Source organism: Stegastes partitus, unplaced genomic scaffold (assembly GCF_000690725.1).
Source record: "Stegastes partitus isolate 25-593 unplaced genomic scaffold, Stegastes_partitus-1.0.2 Scaffold412, whole genome shotgun sequence".
Lineage (NCBI taxonomy): Eukaryota > Metazoa > Chordata > Actinopteri > Pomacentridae > Stegastes > Stegastes partitus.
The window spans coordinates 439272-459589 of NW_007578143.1; the positions used below are offsets into that span (position 1 = coordinate 439272).

At 38.8% G+C, this 20318-nt stretch overlaps 2 protein-coding genes across 5 annotated transcripts in view; both read left to right on the forward strand.

Annotated features, from left to right (window-relative positions):
• abi2b (abl-interactor 2b) overlaps positions 1-12319 on the forward strand; it is a 29952-nt gene extending 17633 nt beyond the window's left edge. The window contains exons 6-10 of one of the 2 annotated variants that reach the window (XM_008285657.1): positions 1285-1409; positions 6217-6381; positions 8425-8511; positions 9932-10117; positions 10308-12319. In XM_008285657.1, coding sequence (XP_008283879.1) covers positions 1285-1409; positions 6217-6381; positions 8425-8511; positions 9932-10117; positions 10308-10483 — 739 coding nt within the window. In that variant the 3' untranslated portion in view covers positions 10484-12319. The remainder of the gene's footprint in view (positions 1-1284; positions 1410-6216; positions 6382-8424; positions 8512-9931; positions 10118-10307) is intronic. The other variant, XM_008285658.1, reaches the window with a different exon arrangement.
• A 1467-nt stretch (positions 12320-13786) lies between these two features.
• LOC103360030 (uncharacterized) overlaps positions 13787-20318 on the forward strand; it is a 13767-nt gene continuing 7235 nt past the window's right edge. For all 3 annotated transcript variants that reach the window (XM_008285653.1, XM_008285654.1, XM_008285656.1), the window contains exons 1-7: positions 13787-13994; positions 15196-15339; positions 16671-16796; positions 16875-17038; positions 19204-19291; positions 19389-19481; positions 20240-20266. In XM_008285653.1, the coding sequence (XP_008283875.1) occupies positions 13934-13994; positions 15196-15339; positions 16671-16796; positions 16875-17038; positions 19204-19291; positions 19389-19481; positions 20240-20266 (703 nt within the window). In that variant the 5' untranslated portion in view covers positions 13787-13933. The remainder of the gene's footprint in view (positions 13995-15195; positions 15340-16670; positions 16797-16874; positions 17039-19203; positions 19292-19388; positions 19482-20239; positions 20267-20318) is intronic.

Genomic DNA, 20318 nt, shown 5'->3' on the forward strand with positions numbered 1-20318 from the left:
ACAACATTTCGTCACTGCGCCCCATCTGTCGGCCAAATGTTTTTCTGGTCCGGAAATAGACGAGATAAGTTTCCCCGACTCTCCTCTCAGCACAGCTCCATCCACAGCTCATGTTCTTCATCCGTCAGCCTCTCTGCTGCAGCAGACTGTCTGCCTCATGTGTCTGACGCTTCCTGCTTCTCCGGCGTCTCATATCTTTGTCTTTGTCTCCTGCGTCACCTGTGTCGTGTGTCCCTGTCGAGGCTTCCAGCTGCTTCCTTTCTTTCCTTTTTTTTTGTTTTTGTTTTTTTTTTTTATCACTGTGACATAGTCATTTCAAAGGCATAACAGCTCACGCTAACACATCAATGCTCTTGAGGGTGATACGTGAACAAACTGAGTTACTGAGGAGCCCGAACACGACTGGCTGGAAGCAGCTTGTTGTTCGAGGCCGGTGGTGCATCTGTCGTCGTGCTGCACCTGGAGCACCAGACAGAAATACAGGCGGTTTAATATTTCATTTAGCTGCATTTAAAGTAGATTATCAGTTATTTTTAAGGAGCGCAGGAGCTATTCCAGGAACTTTATCTGTGTTTTCACCAAAGAAAGACTCTTTAATGCTGGAATGTGGGCAGCTGTGTCCGACAGTTTGCTCAACTTTCTAAAATCGTCAAATAAAAAATGCTAAAAACACACGCCTAAACACTGCCTGCAGCTCAGTCGGACACTCTGAATTTTAGTCCCGCGACTGTTGATGACAGTGGCGTCACTGAAGGCATCACGGTTGCAATGAGGAGCGCAGAATTTTTTTGTTTTTTACAGAATCTACTTCGTGTAAACGGTTTATTTCTGGCAATTTCTATTTGACATATAATGAAGTGATTTTTGAAGAATTTTAAAGTCATGTTTGGGTGTTTTTCCTGACAGGACTGTGTGTCATAAATGAGCATTTCAAGGTCTGTAGGAAGGTGGAATATTCAACATTTTTTCTGTTTTTACAGTTTCTTGCTCTGATACATGAGGACATTTTGGTGATTTTATTTCCTTTAAAGATTAAACATGCTGGCGTGTTTGTGCATCCACTTCTACAGCAGCACCCCGACTCTGCTGCTCTTTCCTTGAACAACAATTTGATTTACTAAAACTCGTCTTTCTTCACGGTTTCTCCGCTTGAGGTGGAAAACACAAGTTCCTGCGTTTAGCTCCTGTGGCTCCACGTTGAGTTTATTTAGAACCAGATAAAACCAGACGTCTGGGTGTGTTTGAGTGCTCGTGGCCTGACGTGTTTTGCCGCCCTGCCGACAGCAGTGGGAGCAGCGGAGGAAGCCACCCCAGCAGCAGTCGCAGCAGCAGCCGAGAGAACAGCGGCAGCGGCAGCGTGGGCGTGCCCATCGCCGTGCCGACCCCGGCCCCGCCCACCGCCTTCCCAGGTAACGCCCACCTTCTTGTTTTTCTTCTCCCCGCAGGGCAGCAGAGTGAATGGCACTAACATGACTAATCTTTGTTGAGCGTCCAGGATGACGTCGCACTCTGGAGGTGGTTAGTTCAGCCGGACTGCAGGAGTTTGAGGGCGCGTCAGGAGAAACTTTACACAGATAGAAAAATAAATCAATCACTACTTATTAATATTATGGTGCCAGAGAGAGTCGGCAGGGAATCAAAATGGAGTCTGTGGTGCAACAACTTCCCAAACAATTCTGGATGAGAAAATGTTTGTTTGTTCTTCAGAAGTGAGATTTTAACTTTCACTTTTAAATTTTAGCTCAAGTTTCATTGACGTAAATTGTTTAGCTGTGTTTCAAGTAATTTTAATTTTAAAAAAATACAAAATTTCACTCCTGAAGCTGATTATTAGTAATCAAGATGCCCAATAACTGATATTTGAAACAGTTATTATTAGGTTGTCACGAGCACATTAACTGATTAAAAGTTTATTAACCGAAAATGCACGTTACGTTGGCACTTTTAACGTGATAGACAATTATTATTATGACATGCTCGTCTTCTTTTCACTTCAGTCTTTAGCAGGGTCATATTCGAAGAAAAAGACGCAATAACTTTCATTATCATTTAGATGATAGATCAATAGATAAATCGATAGATACTTTATTAGTCCCGAGGGAAATACAAGCAACCAGCAGCATATAAACACAGACTATACACACAGAATACACAGAAACAAGTAGGTAGAAATATGAATAACTGCAGAAGTCGGGCACAAATTAGTACGACTGGTAATGTGCAAATAACCAAAGACGTCTGTTTAAATAAGTTTGTCTCTGTGAGGTGTTAAGGAGCAATGTGGCCTGTGGGACAAACGTGTGTGATGGTGCAAGAAATGCCTTATTATTTACACAACTACTACACCGTACTTGTCCTTCTTTCACCCCAATCTTCAGCAAAGTCATAATCGAAGAAAAAGACAGATTAGCTTTCATTATCAATTGAATCTGCAAAAGCGTTCTGTCAATTCCACAAATATACCAATTATTAGTACTCAAGGTGCCCGATAACTGATGTTTGAAACCGATATTAGGTGCCACTAATACTCGTTAAGTATAAAAACATGCACGTCAGAACATGTGTTGTCGATCAGCTGTAGTACCTGATTGATCCACCAGGTGGAGCCTTAGCATCAGTTCAAGCATTGTTTGGGTTTAGCTAGCAGGTTAATGACGTGTTAAAGACAAACTACAGATGACTAGAACGGCGGATGGTTTAGATACAACCTGAGCTGAATCGACCTGAAACTCCTGCAGTCTGACTGGACACCAGAGTGGAGGACCTCTGGACCTGCTGGGTCCTTTCTCCCACCTTCTCACTCTTCTCTTGTCTTGACCTTCCTCACCCGTCCTTCTCTTTTCACTCGACCTCCTCCCCCTCCCCTCAGGTTCAGTCCCCGCCCCGTCCAACCCGGCTAAACCTCCCCCAAACACTGCCACAACCCCCGGGCCCCCTTCCTCGGCCCTCGACGGCCCCCCACAGGCCCCTAATCCCCCCGTAGAGATCCCGCCTGTCCCCCCACCTCCTCCCCAGCTCCCCACCTCCGCGGCCCCCACAGGCCCCGCTGCTTATGGCAACCCTGCACAAGGTGAGTCCGACCCGGTGGGAGAAGCTCGCCTCTGCACCCCCCTCATCCATCATCCATCATCCATCCATGCTGCCTCCCCTGAATCCGCCTCCCTGCTTGTGAAACGTCGTCACGCTGCATTTTGTCTCCTGGAATGATTTTTTTGCTCCACACATGGAAGTCAGGGGGCAAAACTGAATCAAAACAAACATAAAATTGCTGTAGAGCTTCATTATTTACACTCTAAATTAACAAGAATATTATTTTCCCAATTAATTAATCTATATAATGTTGAAAAAAAAACAAAATTGAAGCTATAATGATGCAGAAAACCATAAAAAGCAGAAAATAACTGCTGAATAATTTCAGTCATGATTGAAAAATGTCCAAAAAAAGTTTGAATCATTAAAGCTCTAAATTCCTTCCAGGTTTCTATTTTAACCGTTGAGCAACACGCTTTTCTACAGATTTGCTGATAGCAGCAACACAGCCGTCAACGGTAAGGTTAATCAATAAGTCTACACTTAAAATATTTGGATTTAAATCAACTTTTCATGTGTTCTATGAGGAGGAGAACGCCTTTATGTTGCGTTTTGTTGGCTAAATTAATTATATATACACATAATAATAATAAATGTTGGCAAAGAAATCTCCACAGTGCAGCTTTTTAATCATCGTTTTACGTGTAAAGCAATTACTTTTAAACGCCTCCGACTCTTAACCCTCTGAACCTTGAGCAGAATTTATTTGCAAATGGTGCGTTTTTTTCCCGTCACCGTGGACTCGTTTGTCGCTGCCACAGACACAGTTAGAATGACACAAATCACAAAATAGAACATTTAATTAAATCAGTGTTTTTCCGAGGTGGCTCTGCATACTATAGATGCTTTACAACTTACATTTTTAATTAGTTCCTCTACTTGTCTCCCTTCTGCTCTGTGCAGTTCAGCCAAACACTGACGGCTTTTCAGTTTCACCAAAGAGCACAGAATTGTTTTATAGCTTTTAATAGAAACTGCCAAGTTTAAAATATCACACGAGATGCAGATTAAAGCGATTTTGATGCCATTTGTTTACGTCACTCTGCATGTTTCACCGTGCTGAATGTGTCCTCCAACAACTAGCTGCTCTGTTTACTGTTTCAGAGCCACGCTGCATTTATTTAATCGATCCAACAGGTTTTTATTTATTTGGTTGCCTCCTCGCCTGCAGTTCAATTGAAAACTCTGTGCCGATTCTTTTGCTTTGTACAGAATCTAATTCGTGCAAATTGTTTATTTTTTTTAAAAGGGGGACCAAAAAAATGAGTGATTTTGATGAAATATCACAATTTTAAGTTAATTTTCCTTGAAGGTTTTTCTGTTTTTACAGTTTCTGACTCTGATACATGTTTTTTTTTTCTTGCATTTCCAACCCACTGGTGTTTGTTTTAGGGTTCAGAGGGTTAAAATGCACTTTAACTCTAAATCAAAGGCAGCTCTCATCATATATCTACACTGAATGGTTTTAGGATTTATCTTCAGACGTCTTTGAGAACATTTGTCAACAAACTCTGCTGCTGGATCCTCCACCTGCATCCCTCTCAGCATCTCATCAGCCCCGCCGACGAGGCTGCTTTCTGGTGTTTAATGCATGAGCTGTGTGGTGAAACGCTTCCTCCGTGTCCTGTGTTGATTTGTCCTCGGCTTTATGGCGTGCAGGTGATTTTTCCGTGGCTCCGTGTTGTCATGATCGGTGGATGTGCTGCTGTTCAGGGTAGAAACGGTCATTCAGATGTTGATATTGGATCACAGTCAGATTTGATGTGAATTTATGGATCTGACAGTCAGTAAAAAGTTGTTTTTAAAGCTTATTTAAGCTTTGCAGGTGTTGAATTGTGCAAAAAATCCTACATGAACGAATCTTTTCAAACTTCTAGCTGCTGGTTTTGACAGTTTGTGCAAGAAATGATCAGTTCGAGACTTCTTGAATTAATATATTTGGCTAAAAAAATAGTCAAGTTACTGTTAATTATACAGAATATTTAAAACAACAGACAATATTTACCTGAATAACCTAAATGTGTACGATTAAGAGCCTGCAGTTTGACCACAAATGAAGGTTATAGTATTATAAAACATATTTAATATTTACTAAATAGGAAACGGTGACAGAAATTACAAATATTCACAATATTTAGGCAAAATTTAAAAATGGATAAATGCGACTATATCAGGTGTTGTGAGGCTTGTTCTGTTTCATTTATGGCCAGAAAACAAGATGAAATCATCTTATTTAATTAGCAGAGTTCACTTATTAAGTTGTGAAGCATGTAGTAGTTGTTCCACGTAGTAAATATGAATAAATTCTATGTCACAGAAATAAAAAAATATAGTAAATATAGCAAAAAAATATACAATAACAAAAAATAATAATACAAAAATAGTAAAAGGGTAAACTGTCAATAAAACAGGGTAATTAGTACAAAACATACATATTAATGCCATTAAGTTTTTTTAACTATAAAATTAAAAGTGGTTGCATGTAGTTTAGACTTCTGAGTTCAAACTTGTTGATCACAGAACGTACGTGGTGTTAATTAAGCTAATAATAATTCAAACTAATACAAACCATAAAGAAAAAGAAAAATATAAATGAAATAATTAAATATATCTCAAAATGAACTTTTTATTTTAAAAAAGAATTGCGTTTAAACTACATTTAAAGATACAAAAGCTTCCCTGCATTTATAATATAGTAAATAAAACTACAATAAGCAAAACAAAATAATACTAAAAGACAGAATTAATAAGCTGGATATATCATGGAAGTGAGTCGTACTTATGTCACACTTGTGATAAATTAAGCTCATAAAATTATACAAATGAGGCAAGTAAAATAAATTCAAAAAGAACATTTTATTCTGAAACATTTGCATTTTAATCACATTTAAAGTGTCACGAATATTTCTTAAGATTAATAGATGACAGTTAAAGTCGTTCCTTTCGTGACTTTTTCTGCTATAACCTGAACATTTCCCGTCACAGATAAATATGTCTGCAGATGACAGACTGCAGGATTGTGTTTGTCAGAGAGCTTTTCAAACTAAACTAAGACGTGAGTAAAGCCAGAACCAGCTGCCTGTTCTAACCGGCTCTCTGCTGCCTCCTGCTGCCTCCTCCCTGCAGGTGCTCCTCAGTTCTACAGCATGAACCGCCCGGTGCAGCCGCCCCAGAACGCTCCGGTGGGCGGCTCCCTGCCGTACCGCCGGCCCTCGTCCGTCACCGGTCAGCCCAACGTGGCCCACAACCAGAGCCAGCTCAACGGAGGGCCGCACTTCGCCCAGAACCAAGGTAGGCCGGTCCGGAACCGCCACAGACAGAACTTCATTTGAGTATTGATTTGGTTCCCGACTATTTGTACGTTATTTTACTCTTAATCCATTAATATTTAATGTTTTTTTTAATTTTATTCTTTTGATGATCACAGTCTGGAATAAGTTAAAGCAACCAGTCTGATTTATTATCTTTTTTTTTTTTTCTTTTTTTTTTTGTACATTGTCAGATTTAAACCAAACATTCACACAGTTTAGGACAAAAAATAATAATAAAAAACAAAAAAAATGCCATAAAAATACATAATTAATATGCTCATGTTTCCTCCAGTTTAATTTTAAAAAATAATTAATATTATAATTATAGAATATTTATTAAGCTTCAGGATTTTAGCCCTTTTTTTTGTGTTTGTTTTTTTTGTTTTTTAATGAGGTTTAATGATTTCTGTTGGAACCTTTTTCTAACCAAGAATCCCCAATAAATGCAATAAATCCTGTTTTTTTCTTTAACATGATCTCCACAGCCACTGATTACGGAGGTTCGTTTCAATAATTTATCAGGAAGTCAAACTGCTGTTATTCACTGAAGTGAATCGAAACCTGAAGAATCTTTTCACATAAACTCACTGAAGCTTCTTTCCTCAGTGTCATCTCGTCCTCTTTAGTTGTTTTCAGTCTGATCTGCTGAATTAATGCCGTTTTGTTTTTTAAGTTTCTGATTCAGGAGTCCAGCTTCTCTTCGCTCCTTTTAGGTTTCATCAGGTGTCTTTTGTCAAAGCGCCTCCTGTCTGGTTGGATTTTGTCGGTTCGCTGCCGCTCTGTCTTCTGTCCTCCGTTTGTCGATCCTCCTTCATGAGTTCATTCCTGCGATTAAACTCAAACTCTAGTGTTCCAGTGATGGACTAACAGCTTTTTGTATCATCAGTCAATCTGCTGATTGGTTAGAAAATGTCTGAAAATTGTCAGATTATTCAGTTTACTCTCATAAAAGTTGTAGAAAACTGACATCTTTACATATTTTAGATGCTAGAATTAGTTAGAGACGCGTTTTCTGTCCATCAGTTTTAATGTTAAGCTCCAAACACAACCTGCAGTTCAACTGAATCGTCCCTGAATTTTTTACCAACTAACTGTTCTTCTGTTTGTAGTTTTTTACAGAATCTGATTAAAGCGAACCTTTTTATTTTTGACCATTTAAAAAAAAAAAAGAAGAAGAAGACTTGTAGAATTTATCGATTTTGATGAACTATCACAATTTTGAGCTTCCATTTGGTTAATTATCCTGACAGATCATCACGTCACACACGAGCAGTTCAACGACCGTCAGAAAGTTAGAAATCAGAGGATTTTTTCTGTTTTTACACTTTGTGGCTCAGACAGATGCTGTCATTTTAATGATTTGTTAAAAAAAGATCGCAAGTTTTTCAAGCTAACCTGCTAAATTTGAAATCATAGAAACTTTATTTAAAAAAAAAAAAAAAGGAAAAAGAAATACTATCAGGCTGGTGAAATAACCTGCTTTCTTGTGTTTTCCTGTATTTTTCAAATTCTTAAATTCATATTTTATCTTCTCTGCTTTGGTTTTTGAATCAAGCTTTAATTATAACTCTATGATCCCCATTTAAAGCACTTTTTTTAAAACTTCATATCCAAGTTTAAATCAGTTTTTTTAATCAATACCTGCATTCAACAGGGATTCAGTGAATCTAGGATTAAAGTAATCTGATTATATTAAATTAACAGGCAAAATTCTGCAGATATGTGAAGATTTGCTGCGTTTTTTGTGGTTTTACATGAAATATTAGACCAATCTGTCTTAATATCCAACTTTTTCAGATCCTTCCTCAACTAAACAATTCATAATTAATATTTATGGCTTTTTTTATTATTAATAATGTTAAAACCTGTTTCCGGACCATCCCTCCTTCATGTATGAACACTGCTTTGCTAAAGTCACGTGTCCTCTGCTGTTGTTCTTGTCCGCTGACTCTCTGCTGTGCTCTTCTTCTGTGTTCTGACGTCGTGTCCGTCCTCCGTGTTTGTCGGTTCTGTTCGGTGGTAGCCGGCCCGCTCGCGCCCCCTCCCCCCTCCATGCAGATCACCCCTCAGCTGCCTCTGATGGGCTTTGTGGCCCGAGTTCAGGAGACCAGTAAGTGGCTTTTAGCTCCTCATCGCTGCCTCTGCATGACCTCCAGCCGCCAGTAAGACATCAGCCGCCAGCGGACGCTCGCTCAGGGATCTGCCGCCGCCACGTTTCTAAACTTTAACCACCTGGAAAGGTGTTTTTAGATGAGTGAGAGCTCATTTAATGGATCTTTACGGCTCCCAGATCCGCTGCTAGATGGATGATGTGGATAGAAATCATCCGACATTAATCCTCTGAAGCTCCTTTTTACTCATGTTTCACTGCAGGTTAAAGTCCTGCACCTCCATGGAAACAACACAGTCGTAGCGAGAAGAAAACAGAACTTAAATGTGGAGCTTTTATGCAGTTTAGCAAAGTTATAATGTGATTAATCATAAAAAAACAAACAGAAGTACGACATTAAGTCTCCACAGATGTCACCAATACTGCAAAGAATTGAGATATCTGACTATTTATATTTATAACTTCCTGAATATTTACAGAATTTCTGTCACCTCACTGTTGATCACAGCTGAATCCGTCGTGGCTCCACGATTGCGCCGAAAAACTCAGAATTTTTCAGTTTTTACAGAATCTGGTTCGAACAAACGGTTTTATTTTTAACCGTGAAAACGACACCAGAAGTAGAGAGAAGTTAAAGGTCTTTTGTGCAGCATGAAAACAAAGCTTTAAATGTCCCAGAAGTTTTTTTTAGTTGTGCCAGATTGTAGAAGTTTTTGTGCAAAGGTTTTGTTTTTGCATAATTTCTAAATATGGTGAATAGAATAAAGGGATTTTAATGAATTATCACAATTTTAAGCTTAGATTTTTCTGATGTTTAAAGACAATTGACAAGTTGAAACTCCAGTTTTTTAGGAAAACATGTCTGTCATACCAGCTGGATTATTATATTTATCTATAATATTTTGTGTGTTCCAAAACTTGTCATATTCTATATTTTCATTACAGTCAGTAAATTTCACTTGCGAGTGCAATTGGAGCTACAAATTCAGTTTCTCCTGATGACAAATGGAGAAAAAAGCAGAACAGAAAGTGTATTTTTAGTTTTGTTCAACATTAGTCTTGTGAATAAAACCGTCCACACTGCACCTCTTTACTGCATTACATGTCAGAGGCTGCATCTTTAAATAGGATTTTAAACACTGAGCGGCGGCTAAACGAGCTCCTCTGGGCAGCAGACGTTGGTGGCTGGTTGCTCGATTCGTTAGTCCATGATCGTTACTGTGGATGTTGTTTCTTTCCTTCACTCTGGTTTCTCTTGTGAACGTGTTCCTGCTGTTTTTAAACGCATGTTGAGTTGACGTCTTTTCACTCCTGTCATCTGTGGTTTAAATCCGTCCAGCATGAACTCTTTCCCTCCTTTTCCAAACGCGTCCGTCGTGTTTGTACATCTAACTGGTCGTCTTTTGTTTCCTCCTTCAAGTCTCAGACGTGCCGCCGCCGCCTCCGCCCGCCGACGAGCCGGTGTTTGAGGAGCCGACACCTCCGCCGCCGCCGCCCGAAGACTACGAGGACGACGAGGACGAAGAGGAGTCGGCGGTGGTGGAGTACAGCGACCCGTACGCCGAGGAGGACCCGCCCTGGGCGCCACGCAGCTACCTGGAGAAAGGTCACCCTCCAATATCTACCTTAGAATCCTGGAAAATCTTTTCATTTATCTCTACTAACACTTTCCCTGTTTGGAAACTTGTGCAAATTCTGAAACAGCAAACCTTCTTCTGCATCAATATGTTTGCTCTGTGTGGCTGGTTGCTCGATCACATCTTTGTGCTAATGATCTGCACGTTTGTCCCCTTCAGTGGTGGCCATCTACGACTACACCCGCGACAAAGAAGACGAGCTCTCGTTCCAGGAGGGCGCCATCATCTACGTGATCAAGAAGAACGACGACGGCTGGTTCGAGGGCGTGATGAACGGGACCACGGGCCTCTTCCCCGGCAACTACGTCGAGTCCATCATGCACTACGCCGACTGAACAAACCCTCCTGCCGCCGCCGCCGCCACAGGGGGGAGGCGGTGGAGAGGGATGGAGGGAGGGGAGCCAAGGGTCAAAGACTTTGATCAGACAGAGCATGATCACCTCCGGGCGAGGAGAGAGGAGGCAGCAGCGCGACGAACTCACCCTCTCGACATCGCCGCCATTGTAAAACAACCACTACTCTAGATATCCCTGTAATCCTTCTTTCTTTACTCCTTCATTCGACCGACTGGACGGATCGAGGCCACTACGTTTATTTTTGCTTCTTCTTTTTGTTTTGTTTTTATTTTTGGTTGCCAGTTTGCCCTTATTCGCAACAATATTTATTAGTAGTGGGATAAACGGTGAGCAGGCAGACTTTAAAGGGCTGGAGGAAAATGCCTTCATGTGATTTTCTCCTCGACACTCCAGAGAAAAAGTCCTCGGCGGGGATTTATTTTATGTTTTTTTATTTTGTTTAAACGGTTGGGTTGGTACCTCACGGTTGCCAAAAAAAAAAAGAAAAGAAAAGCACATCAGACGTCTTAAGGATCCCCCCTCAGAGTGCTTTAAATTTATCGTTCGATTAAACCGGGTGTTTAGTCGCTTCACTTTTCCGGCGAAGGAATCGTCATCCAGCCCGTCACGCGAGAGAGGAAAGACCCTCGACTGCACAATAGTTCTTTATTCTTTACCAAGAGGTCCAGAGTTTTGCTTGCGGAGCGGCATGTTACGACGAGGATTTTAAAAAATGAAAAAAGGCGTCTTTTCTGCTCTACTGATGATTAATGTCTTAATATTTTTAGATATGGTGTGGTTTGGTTTTTGATATTCACCCACGACGACGACGACGATGCATTTAGGTCATTTCTAAGATGCTTGTGCCATATTGAAGTGTGTGTTGCTGTTCAGAGGTTATCACTTCATTTGCAATAAAATTGGCCAGAGTGGGTTCGTTGAGCTACGGTTTTATTTTTCTTCTTCTTCCGGTTTTTGTTTTGAATCGAAAGCACATACATTTGTAGTTTTCAAAAAAGGAAAAAAATTAAAAAAAAACAAAAGGTGTAGAAGAGAAGAAATAATATAAATGTGAGATGTATTATCAAAAACGGGACTTTATTGAATATGAAAAGAAGCCAGCTGTCGTGTTGAAAATGGTTTTAACCATCGCGAGCCCCCCCCCTCCTCCTGCCCCCCCCGATATGAAAAAATATGACGCCGTTTGTCCTCCGTACGGTTTATTAAAACGCTTTGGTGTTCGCGAGGGCTCAGTGCTTATGTCAGAATCTTTATTTTCTATTTAAAAACAGAAAAAAAAGTACTAAAAAGTGGGTCTGTTTGTGAGTCTTGCATGCCATTGTTCTTATCTGTACTGGTGTCCCAAAAAACCTACGTGGCAAGATCACCCATTCAAAAGACAAGCAGCCCTGCAGCTCCGACCGGGAACCACCAGCCTCATCCAAAGAGACTGTTTCAGTCCAGGAGTCGCCCTCTGACCTGCTGGGGGAGGACGGAGGGAGACGCCTCCTCACCCCCCTCCCCCCCCGACAGTAGCCGTCATTACAACAGTGGTGAATTTAAAAAAAATACAAATAAAAAATCGTGTGTGTTTTTAAAAAAAAGCTGCTAGTGAATCCTGCGGCAGAGCTGAGAAGCTGACACTAAAAAAAATAAAGGCTTCTGCGAGGTCTGCAGGATTCACAGCTCCCTGGAGTCACAGGCGTCCCCCCTCCCCCCCGGGACGTCCAGTTTAACAGTCCATAATGCCATTGTGTTGCACAGTTAAAGTTGAATTGCAGAAGTATCATATTTGTAAAATCATGAGAACAAAGACAATAAAGTTATTAAGATTTATCGGCGTCTTGTTTTTATGTCTGCTGTGAATGCAAGAGGAGAGAAGTGCAGCTAGATGTCGTTTTATGCAAATCAAGACACATTATTAAAAACATAATTTAAAGTCATTGTCAGTTAATCTGTTTTAAGTTTTGTCTGTAAAATGTCCAGAATGTTCAGTTTATTTACTGTAGAGTCTAAACAATTTAAAAAAGCTGCGTAAATAAGAATTTTGTATTATATTTTTGTATAATTGTTATTGTAGGTTTTAAGTCTAAATATTTGAATTTGTCAGATATTTTTAATAAGTACTGTTTGGATATTTAATTTGTATTATACACTGTTGTAGGTTTTGTAATATTTTTATTTATATCGCGTTGACTTGTAGAAAATTTATTACCTTATAATAACTATACATCTTATAATTACAGGTGCATTTGAATTTTTAAATATATTGTATTCGTGTAGATTTGTACTATATATAACATTGTAGGGTTTAACCTTCACATTTCAATTATTCAGGTAGATTTGTATCAAAAATATGACTTTTGGGTCTTGACTTTATTATTTTTCAGTTAGATTAGTAAATTATTTTATACCATACCCTAAATATTATAGAGTCTAAACCTTCACATTTAACTAAGGTACATTTATATATTAAACAAAATCTAATTTAATCAGGTAAATTAGTATTTTATTCATTGTTGACCCTAATAGTTAAATTAGTGAAGTTATATATACATATTGCAATTTATGTACATATATTGTTTTAATATAAAAACAATTAAGTTCATTTTTATTTTACATATAATATTCTAGGTGCATTTCTGAATATTTAAATAAATCTGGTAAATCTGTATTATATGTAATATTGTGCTGTTTGAACGTGAATATTTAGATTAGTTAAATAAATGTTTATAATATGTCATATTTTAGGTTTATCTTAGGGTTCTTTTAAAAACTAATTATATCTTGGATGAACAAGCTGCCATATACAAGCTACTTTTTTTTTATTTTTCCTTTTTTTTTTTTAAAGCAATAAACAACCAAGAAATAAATGCAGATAGTTAAATATTACACCATTAATCCATATTATTCTTTAACCCCAATTCATACAATGCCGGCTGAGTTCGGAGCTTTTCTCCTCAAACTAACCGGCTAACTGATTAGCTTAGCAGGCTAACAAACTGCTAGCTGGCCCTTGCTCGGGGGGGCCACGTTGCTAGGCAACCAGGTAAACAAGCAACCGTGTGTGTGTGTGTGTGCGCGCGCGGGGGGCTTCCTTACGCGGTCTATGGCGGTCTCTTTTTTTAAATTAATATTTATCGTTTTTACTTCATACCACTTTTGACTGTGAGCGTCGCCTTTTAGCAGCTTTGTGAGTCAATCCAAAAAAATAAAAAAATAAAAAAATCTACTTCCTGAGCCGACGCCCTCCTCTATGAGTATGAATGAACTTAATCGAACTGCGTCACGTCTTTTATAGTTTCGTTTTCACGGTCGACGGTTTCTCTCCTTTCGTAGGTCAAATACGACCTCCTTTTGGGACTTTTCCACAGCCTACGGACGGTGGAGTCGTTTCTGTCGAGTCATTTTTCTCCACACTTTCCTTTTTATGAAGTTTTATCAGGAAATATGTCGCCGTCGTCGTTCACCGTTTTGATTTGCTTTTTGTCTCTGAGCAAAGCGAGCTCAGGTGAGTTCTGGTCTCCTTTTACTTCACCGTGTTTTAAGCTTAGTGCGCAGGTATTCAGTACAGCTTCGTGAAAGTGTTCAAACTATTTTCAGTGGGGTTTTTTTAAGTTTCCAGCGCATGCGTACTGACGTCCGCGTTTGAAAAAAAAAGGGCCTATAAAAAAGATTAAAAAGTGGATTAAAGCAGCATTAACTAATTAATCATTTACGTGGTTTTCAAAAAAATACTGTAAATTGTCTACTACAAGTTTACCTGAAGTGAATATTTTCTTGTTTTCTAATTTAGATTTTTCTTAAAGCATGTAGATTAAAAATAAAAATAATAATAATAATACACATTTTTCAGTATTTTCTGACTTTTTATACACCAAAAAAATAGCTAAAATAATTTAAAGAAAATACTTTTTAGCAGTATTGACAATGAGAACAATGTGATTAAACAAGCTTTATGTAAAATTAGCTTAATAAAATGCCAAATAAATGTTCTATAACTACGGCTGTAAGGCCACAAAGGCCCTAAAGTGAAGCATGGAGGGCCGTGTGAATATTCTACTTACCTGGTGCAAATTTAATTGTGTATATTATTAAAATGATTTAAACCCAAATGATATTGTGGGTATTTGCATTTAAAGTGGATAGAAGTGTGAACTACACAAGAAGCTGAACTGATTGTAGTTTTCTGAGCTTATTAATCATTTAAGTCACATTTTTTATACCTTCAATACCTTAAATTCTTGTCAAAGTATTTTTTAATTTTAATTTTAATTTTTAATTTTTAATTTTTATTTTTTAGATTAGATTCGGGGGGGAAAAGACATTTACATATGTTTATTTGGGTTCCAGTAAATAATAATAACACCCCTTTTCAATATTTTCTGACTTTTTATATACTAAAAACTAAAATAATTGAAAGAAAATAAATGTTAGGTGTACTGATAATAATTCCAACAAATCTGTGATGAATAAAATGAAAAAAAAAAAAATCCTGATGAAGGGAACAGTGATGTGAATTAGAGGGTGGATTAACTTGTGTTTGTGATTTCTGCTGTTCTGCCTGCTTAAGGGATATAACTGCAGATATAAGGCAGTTAAATTAAATGATGAATGATAAAAACACAGAACAGACTCTACGATGTTCATTCAGAATCCAAGAAACAGAGAATTTAAAGAATTAAATATGTTTTCTTGTTTTTATTTCACAGTCATCTACGGCAAAGTTGGAGGAAAAGTCGTCCTCGACCCCGGCCCTTCGGCTAAACTTATCGAAACCATAACGTGGAAACATGGCGAAGACATCGCCGTGGAGTCGTACGGGGGAAAAGTTTTTGCCTACCGACATTTTAACGGTAAAAATACTGAAGATTTAACAGAAAATGGACTTTTTACACTCATTTTAAAATCTTTACACTAAACTTATGTCCTTAATTCTTCTGCAACATCCTGAAATAAACCCACAAAAACACCAAACACTATAAAAATATCCGGTTTGTTTGGGAGCAGAGACTAAAGACACATTCTGAAAATCCCTTAAATAACAAATTAAGTAGATTTGAAGGGGTTGAATGATCAGTGTGATGTTATTTTGCATTTTTTAAATTCAATTATACCATGAATAGATTTTAGAATTTAACAAGTTCACCCCAGATGTGGCCGAAGTCAATGCATAAATGATCACTTTGTGCATGTTATTAAGGAGTTTATTGACATTTCCGCACAACTGAAAGAGTTAAAACCCAAATACATTAAATTCATCTCCTGAATTTTCACCTGAACTTACAGTTTACTGTAAAAGTGGGTTCATTTAAATGTGTTTTTGTCGACTTTACGTCCTTTAAAAGCCTTTAAATCGTGCAGTTAATCTCTTGAAAATAGTAAAAGCCCAGTTAAAAATAGATTCTCTGGGTTTTCCATGTCGTTTAAAGGCAAGAATTTTACCTAATGCAATAAATATATTTCCAAAATGTTTAATTTATTTGAAAAAAAATGGGTCAGGTTTATTGAAACTCTTCTTCTTAAAAAAACCTTCTTTAATGGGTCTACCACATTGGTTTCATTTTTTTAGGCATCAAAGTTCTTAAAATTGACTAAATGCATTTAATAAATCTCAGAATTTTCATCTTATTTGAAAAATTAAAGGTGTTTTGTGAATTAAGGGATGCCTATCGTGTTCTTTCTCAGTTTTAATGGATTTCTGCATTTTTTAAAAAACCCCTTAAACTGAGCGTGTCATCCCAGAGTACGTCGATTCGTCCAGTTTACTCACCGATTGTCTCATTAAAATGGAATGAATTCAGGGTCAACTTAAGGTTTTATTCATGAAGAATGTTGTTTTTGTTTGTTTGTTTGTTTTTTAAAGTAAAACCCAAATACCTTAAATGCATCCAATGAATTCCCACTTAAATTTAAGGCATATTTAAGGAACTAAAGATGAGGGTTTAAATTATACAAATAAATATATTAACTGGATTGTAGTAAATAATAATAATATAAGGGTTTTAATAGATTGTCCAGGTGGATTTGTTTTTTTCTCATAAACAAACACAATAAATTTATTCCATCTTGATTGAAAGTCGAGTCAGTTTTAATGGATTTCTTCATCTAGAACTGAACAGACAGTCCCTGAATGCAACAGTCCGTCCCGTTATCTCATTAAATCGTCATTGACCGTCTCTTCCAGGCTGCACCGCTCTGAACATGTCCACCGGAGTTCTGACCATCTCGGCTTTGAATCGGAACCACAGCGGCAGCTACACGGCGGAAATCAACAACGTAGTCGCCAAGTCGATGGAAGTCCGGGTGTTGTGTGAGTGGATGAACTTTGGCTTAACTTTGAGTCTTTAAGCTGAATTCTAATCATTTTTTGTTGCCTTTTTCCCGTCAGTGCCCGTCCCCAAACCCGTTGTCTCCATGCGATGCGACGCCGAGCACGTTGTCTGCACTCTGACCTGCAAAGGCAACACCACCGGCGCCGAACCGGTCAGATACTCCTGGTCCATATTTGACGTCCTTTCCTATGAACGCGGTCCAGAGTTGAACATAACGAAGGTACGAGCAGAAAAGTCCCCTCTAGCGTCCAGACTTTGTATAAATCTCCACCAGATGCACTCATCAGCTGCTTTGTTTGGCAACTTTTTTTTTAGATTTTTGTGTGATAAACGTGCCTGTTGTTTTAAACATGTATGAATCCAAACCCACCTTCCAATAACCACGTAGCAGTAGAGGCTGGAACATTAACCCTTTGAACCCCACATTTTGACTCACTGCAAGGTAAAGTCCTGCACCTCTATGGAAACAGAACGGGATCCATCAGAGGCCTAATGTTTAATAATTACCTTTTGAAAGTGGAGAAAAGTGCACTGTTCACATTTTTTAATCATCCGGTGGAATCAAGTCACGTTCATTGTCTTTCTTTCTAAGAATTCTTTCAGATTTGAACCCAAATTGACTCTAGAGACAGTTTTATGAACCCTCAGAGCCCTGAGTGGCTTATTTACTCACTGTGTCCTCATTTTTCACTGCAAGGTAAAGTCCTGCACCTCTATGGAAACACAACAGCTATGACCAAGTAGAAAGAACTCAGAGCTGTTTGTCTGTGCAGGACGACAACGTTCCGAACTCTCAGAATTTTTTACTGAGTCACTCATAGCTTCGTGGTTGTCATGACAAATGCAGAATATTTAGTTTTTTACGGAATCAGTTTAGAGAAAAGGGCTTATTTTGATGCGAATGAGTGAAATAGGGCTGCAAGGTGGTGCAGTTGGTAGCACTGTTGCCTCGCAGCAAGAAGGTTGCCGGTTCGCGTCCCGGTGGGGGCACCGGAATCTTTCTGCGTGGAGTTTGCATGTTCTCTCCGGGTTCTCCAGCTTCCTCCCACACAGTCCAAAAACATGTTGAGGTTAATTGGTGATTCTAAATTGTCCGTAGGTGTGAATGTGAGTGTGCTTGGTTGTCTGTCTCTAAGTGTAGCCCTGTGATAGACGGGTGACCTGTCCAGGGTGTCCCCTGCCTTCACCCTAAGTCAGCTGGGATAGGCTCCAGCTCCCCCGCGACCCTGGTGAGGATTAAGCGGTCTATAGATAATGGATGGATGGATGAGTGAAATAACTTGAGTGTAGAACAACGTGGTTTTGGTGAAAAACGACAAAAAGAAAGCTGATTTTCTCTGATGATTTATTTTCTGAAAATTGAAGAAGGAAAAAAAAAACACTGGAAGAAATAGTGACTCTACATACAGTCGTCCTCAAATGTATTCATAACGTCCCATTAAAGGAAAACAACAGCAGTCACTGAAATAAGCTGAAATTGACAAAAGTAATGATAAATAAAAATGTAATGAAAATCATGACATTGCTTTTGAACTGTGGTGCAATAGAAATATAAAAAAAACAAACACGCATGATGGGACCCATAAACTAATATTTAATTGAACAACCCTTTGAGCCGATCACTGCTATCATCAGGTGTTTCCTGTAACTCTCAGTCAGACTTCTGCACCTGTTGACAGGTATTTTAATTTCACTGCTCATCAGCAAAGTGCGCTCATTTGTCTGGGACAGTTTTATTTTTTTATTTTTTTAAATTATTCTTTTCAACCACAATTCAAAAGCAATGACTTATTTCACTAAACTATAATTTAGCAAATTTTTATTTACTATTACTTTTTTCAGTTTGGGTGACTGTTGTGAATTTTGGATTTTCTTTTATGGAGGGGGACGAATACATTTGACTGCATGATAAATACTTTTCATTTTTAGTTTGTTTAAATGCTCTGTGTGAACCCTGTCTGCAGTTCAGTCGAGAAGTTCGTGAATTTTTGTCACGGGACTGTCGGTCGCAGCCGAGTCACTGACAGCTTTACAGTTGCGATAAAAAAACGCAGAATTTTTTGCTTTTTGTAGAATCTAGTGAGAACAAATGGTTTCTTTTTGGCAAATTTGTAAAGTGAGACATTTAGAGCATAATAACGCCCAGCACTTATCAGATCAACGATTCTGTCTGTTTTTGACGTGCTTTCCAAACCCAGAGGCAGGTTTTGGGCTTCAGGGGGTTAACAAACGAATCTCTTTGTGCTCCACTTGGCTGTTTAGACCCATCATTGTCTTTGGTGTTATTGTTGGTTATCTGTACAAAGTCAAAGGCGCCAAGTCAATCTGTTAAAACCATATTCCATTGACAAGCTTGAAGCTAACACTGGTGTTCCCGGATTCTAGGAGAACCCGGACCCCTGGTTCCGCTGTGACTTGGAAAATGATGTCAGCTCTGCAAGTAGTGAGAAAATTAACAACCCTTTCAAAGGAAGTAAGTCGTCAGATATCTTTACCAGCACGACCACTGCAGTCTGGAGCACAGCGTCTTTGCTGCAGTTTTATTCATTTATTCTTTCATTTCTTCGCAGGGAATCATTGGCTCATCATCGGCCTCTCGGTAGCCTGTGTGGTTCTGCTCATTGGTATCTTTTTAGTCTGGTTCATACGCAAACGCAGAAAAGGTAAAACTCCACTAAAGCTCGTAGTGTCGGTGCATCATCATTATGAATACATCTATTTACATTAAACACCCGACCGGCACTCGTTTGTGTCGATCACTCAAGTGAGTTCCGGCAGCTGAGATGCAAAACCGCAGCGAGCAGAGTTTGCTTCTTTATGCAAATATACCATGATGCAACCAATAGCTGCAGCCCCGAAGTGAAACACGAATACTCCTGCTGTTCAGCCAATACGTCAGAAAATGTCACGGAGGAGACACAAAACAACACAAACGAGACACAAAAACGGCACACAAGAGGACGAGAAGAGACAAAAAACACCAAAGAAGACACAGAAAAATAGCAGACGAGACACAGAGCAAGAAAACGTGGCGCAGGACGACATAAAACAAGACACAGAACAATAAAATTAGACACAAACGGCAGCCATGTTTTCTTGGGCACCAGGTGAACCCAGTTGCAGTTCTGTGTATTTGAATGGTTCCGTCTTAAACTGGACCTTCTAACCGATAATTCAGTGGATTTTATTGCTGCAAATTTACCCAAAACATCAACATAAGCTTTCATGAATTAAAATGAAACCATTCCTACACCAGGTTTGAGATCATGTGCAAAAAGATGTGAGTCCAGAAACCTTAAAAACAGCTTCTGGTTGTTGAAGCTGTAAATATCAAAACAGCGGCAGAATGTTTTTACTCACAACATGTTCACTGGAAAAGAAACCAGATGATTAACGACACGTTTCTTGATCTTTATTACAGAACAATACGACGTCGGGACAGTAGAAGGTAAGATGATTGATCTTCTTCAAACACTGCACCTTAAATAAAATGTGTACAT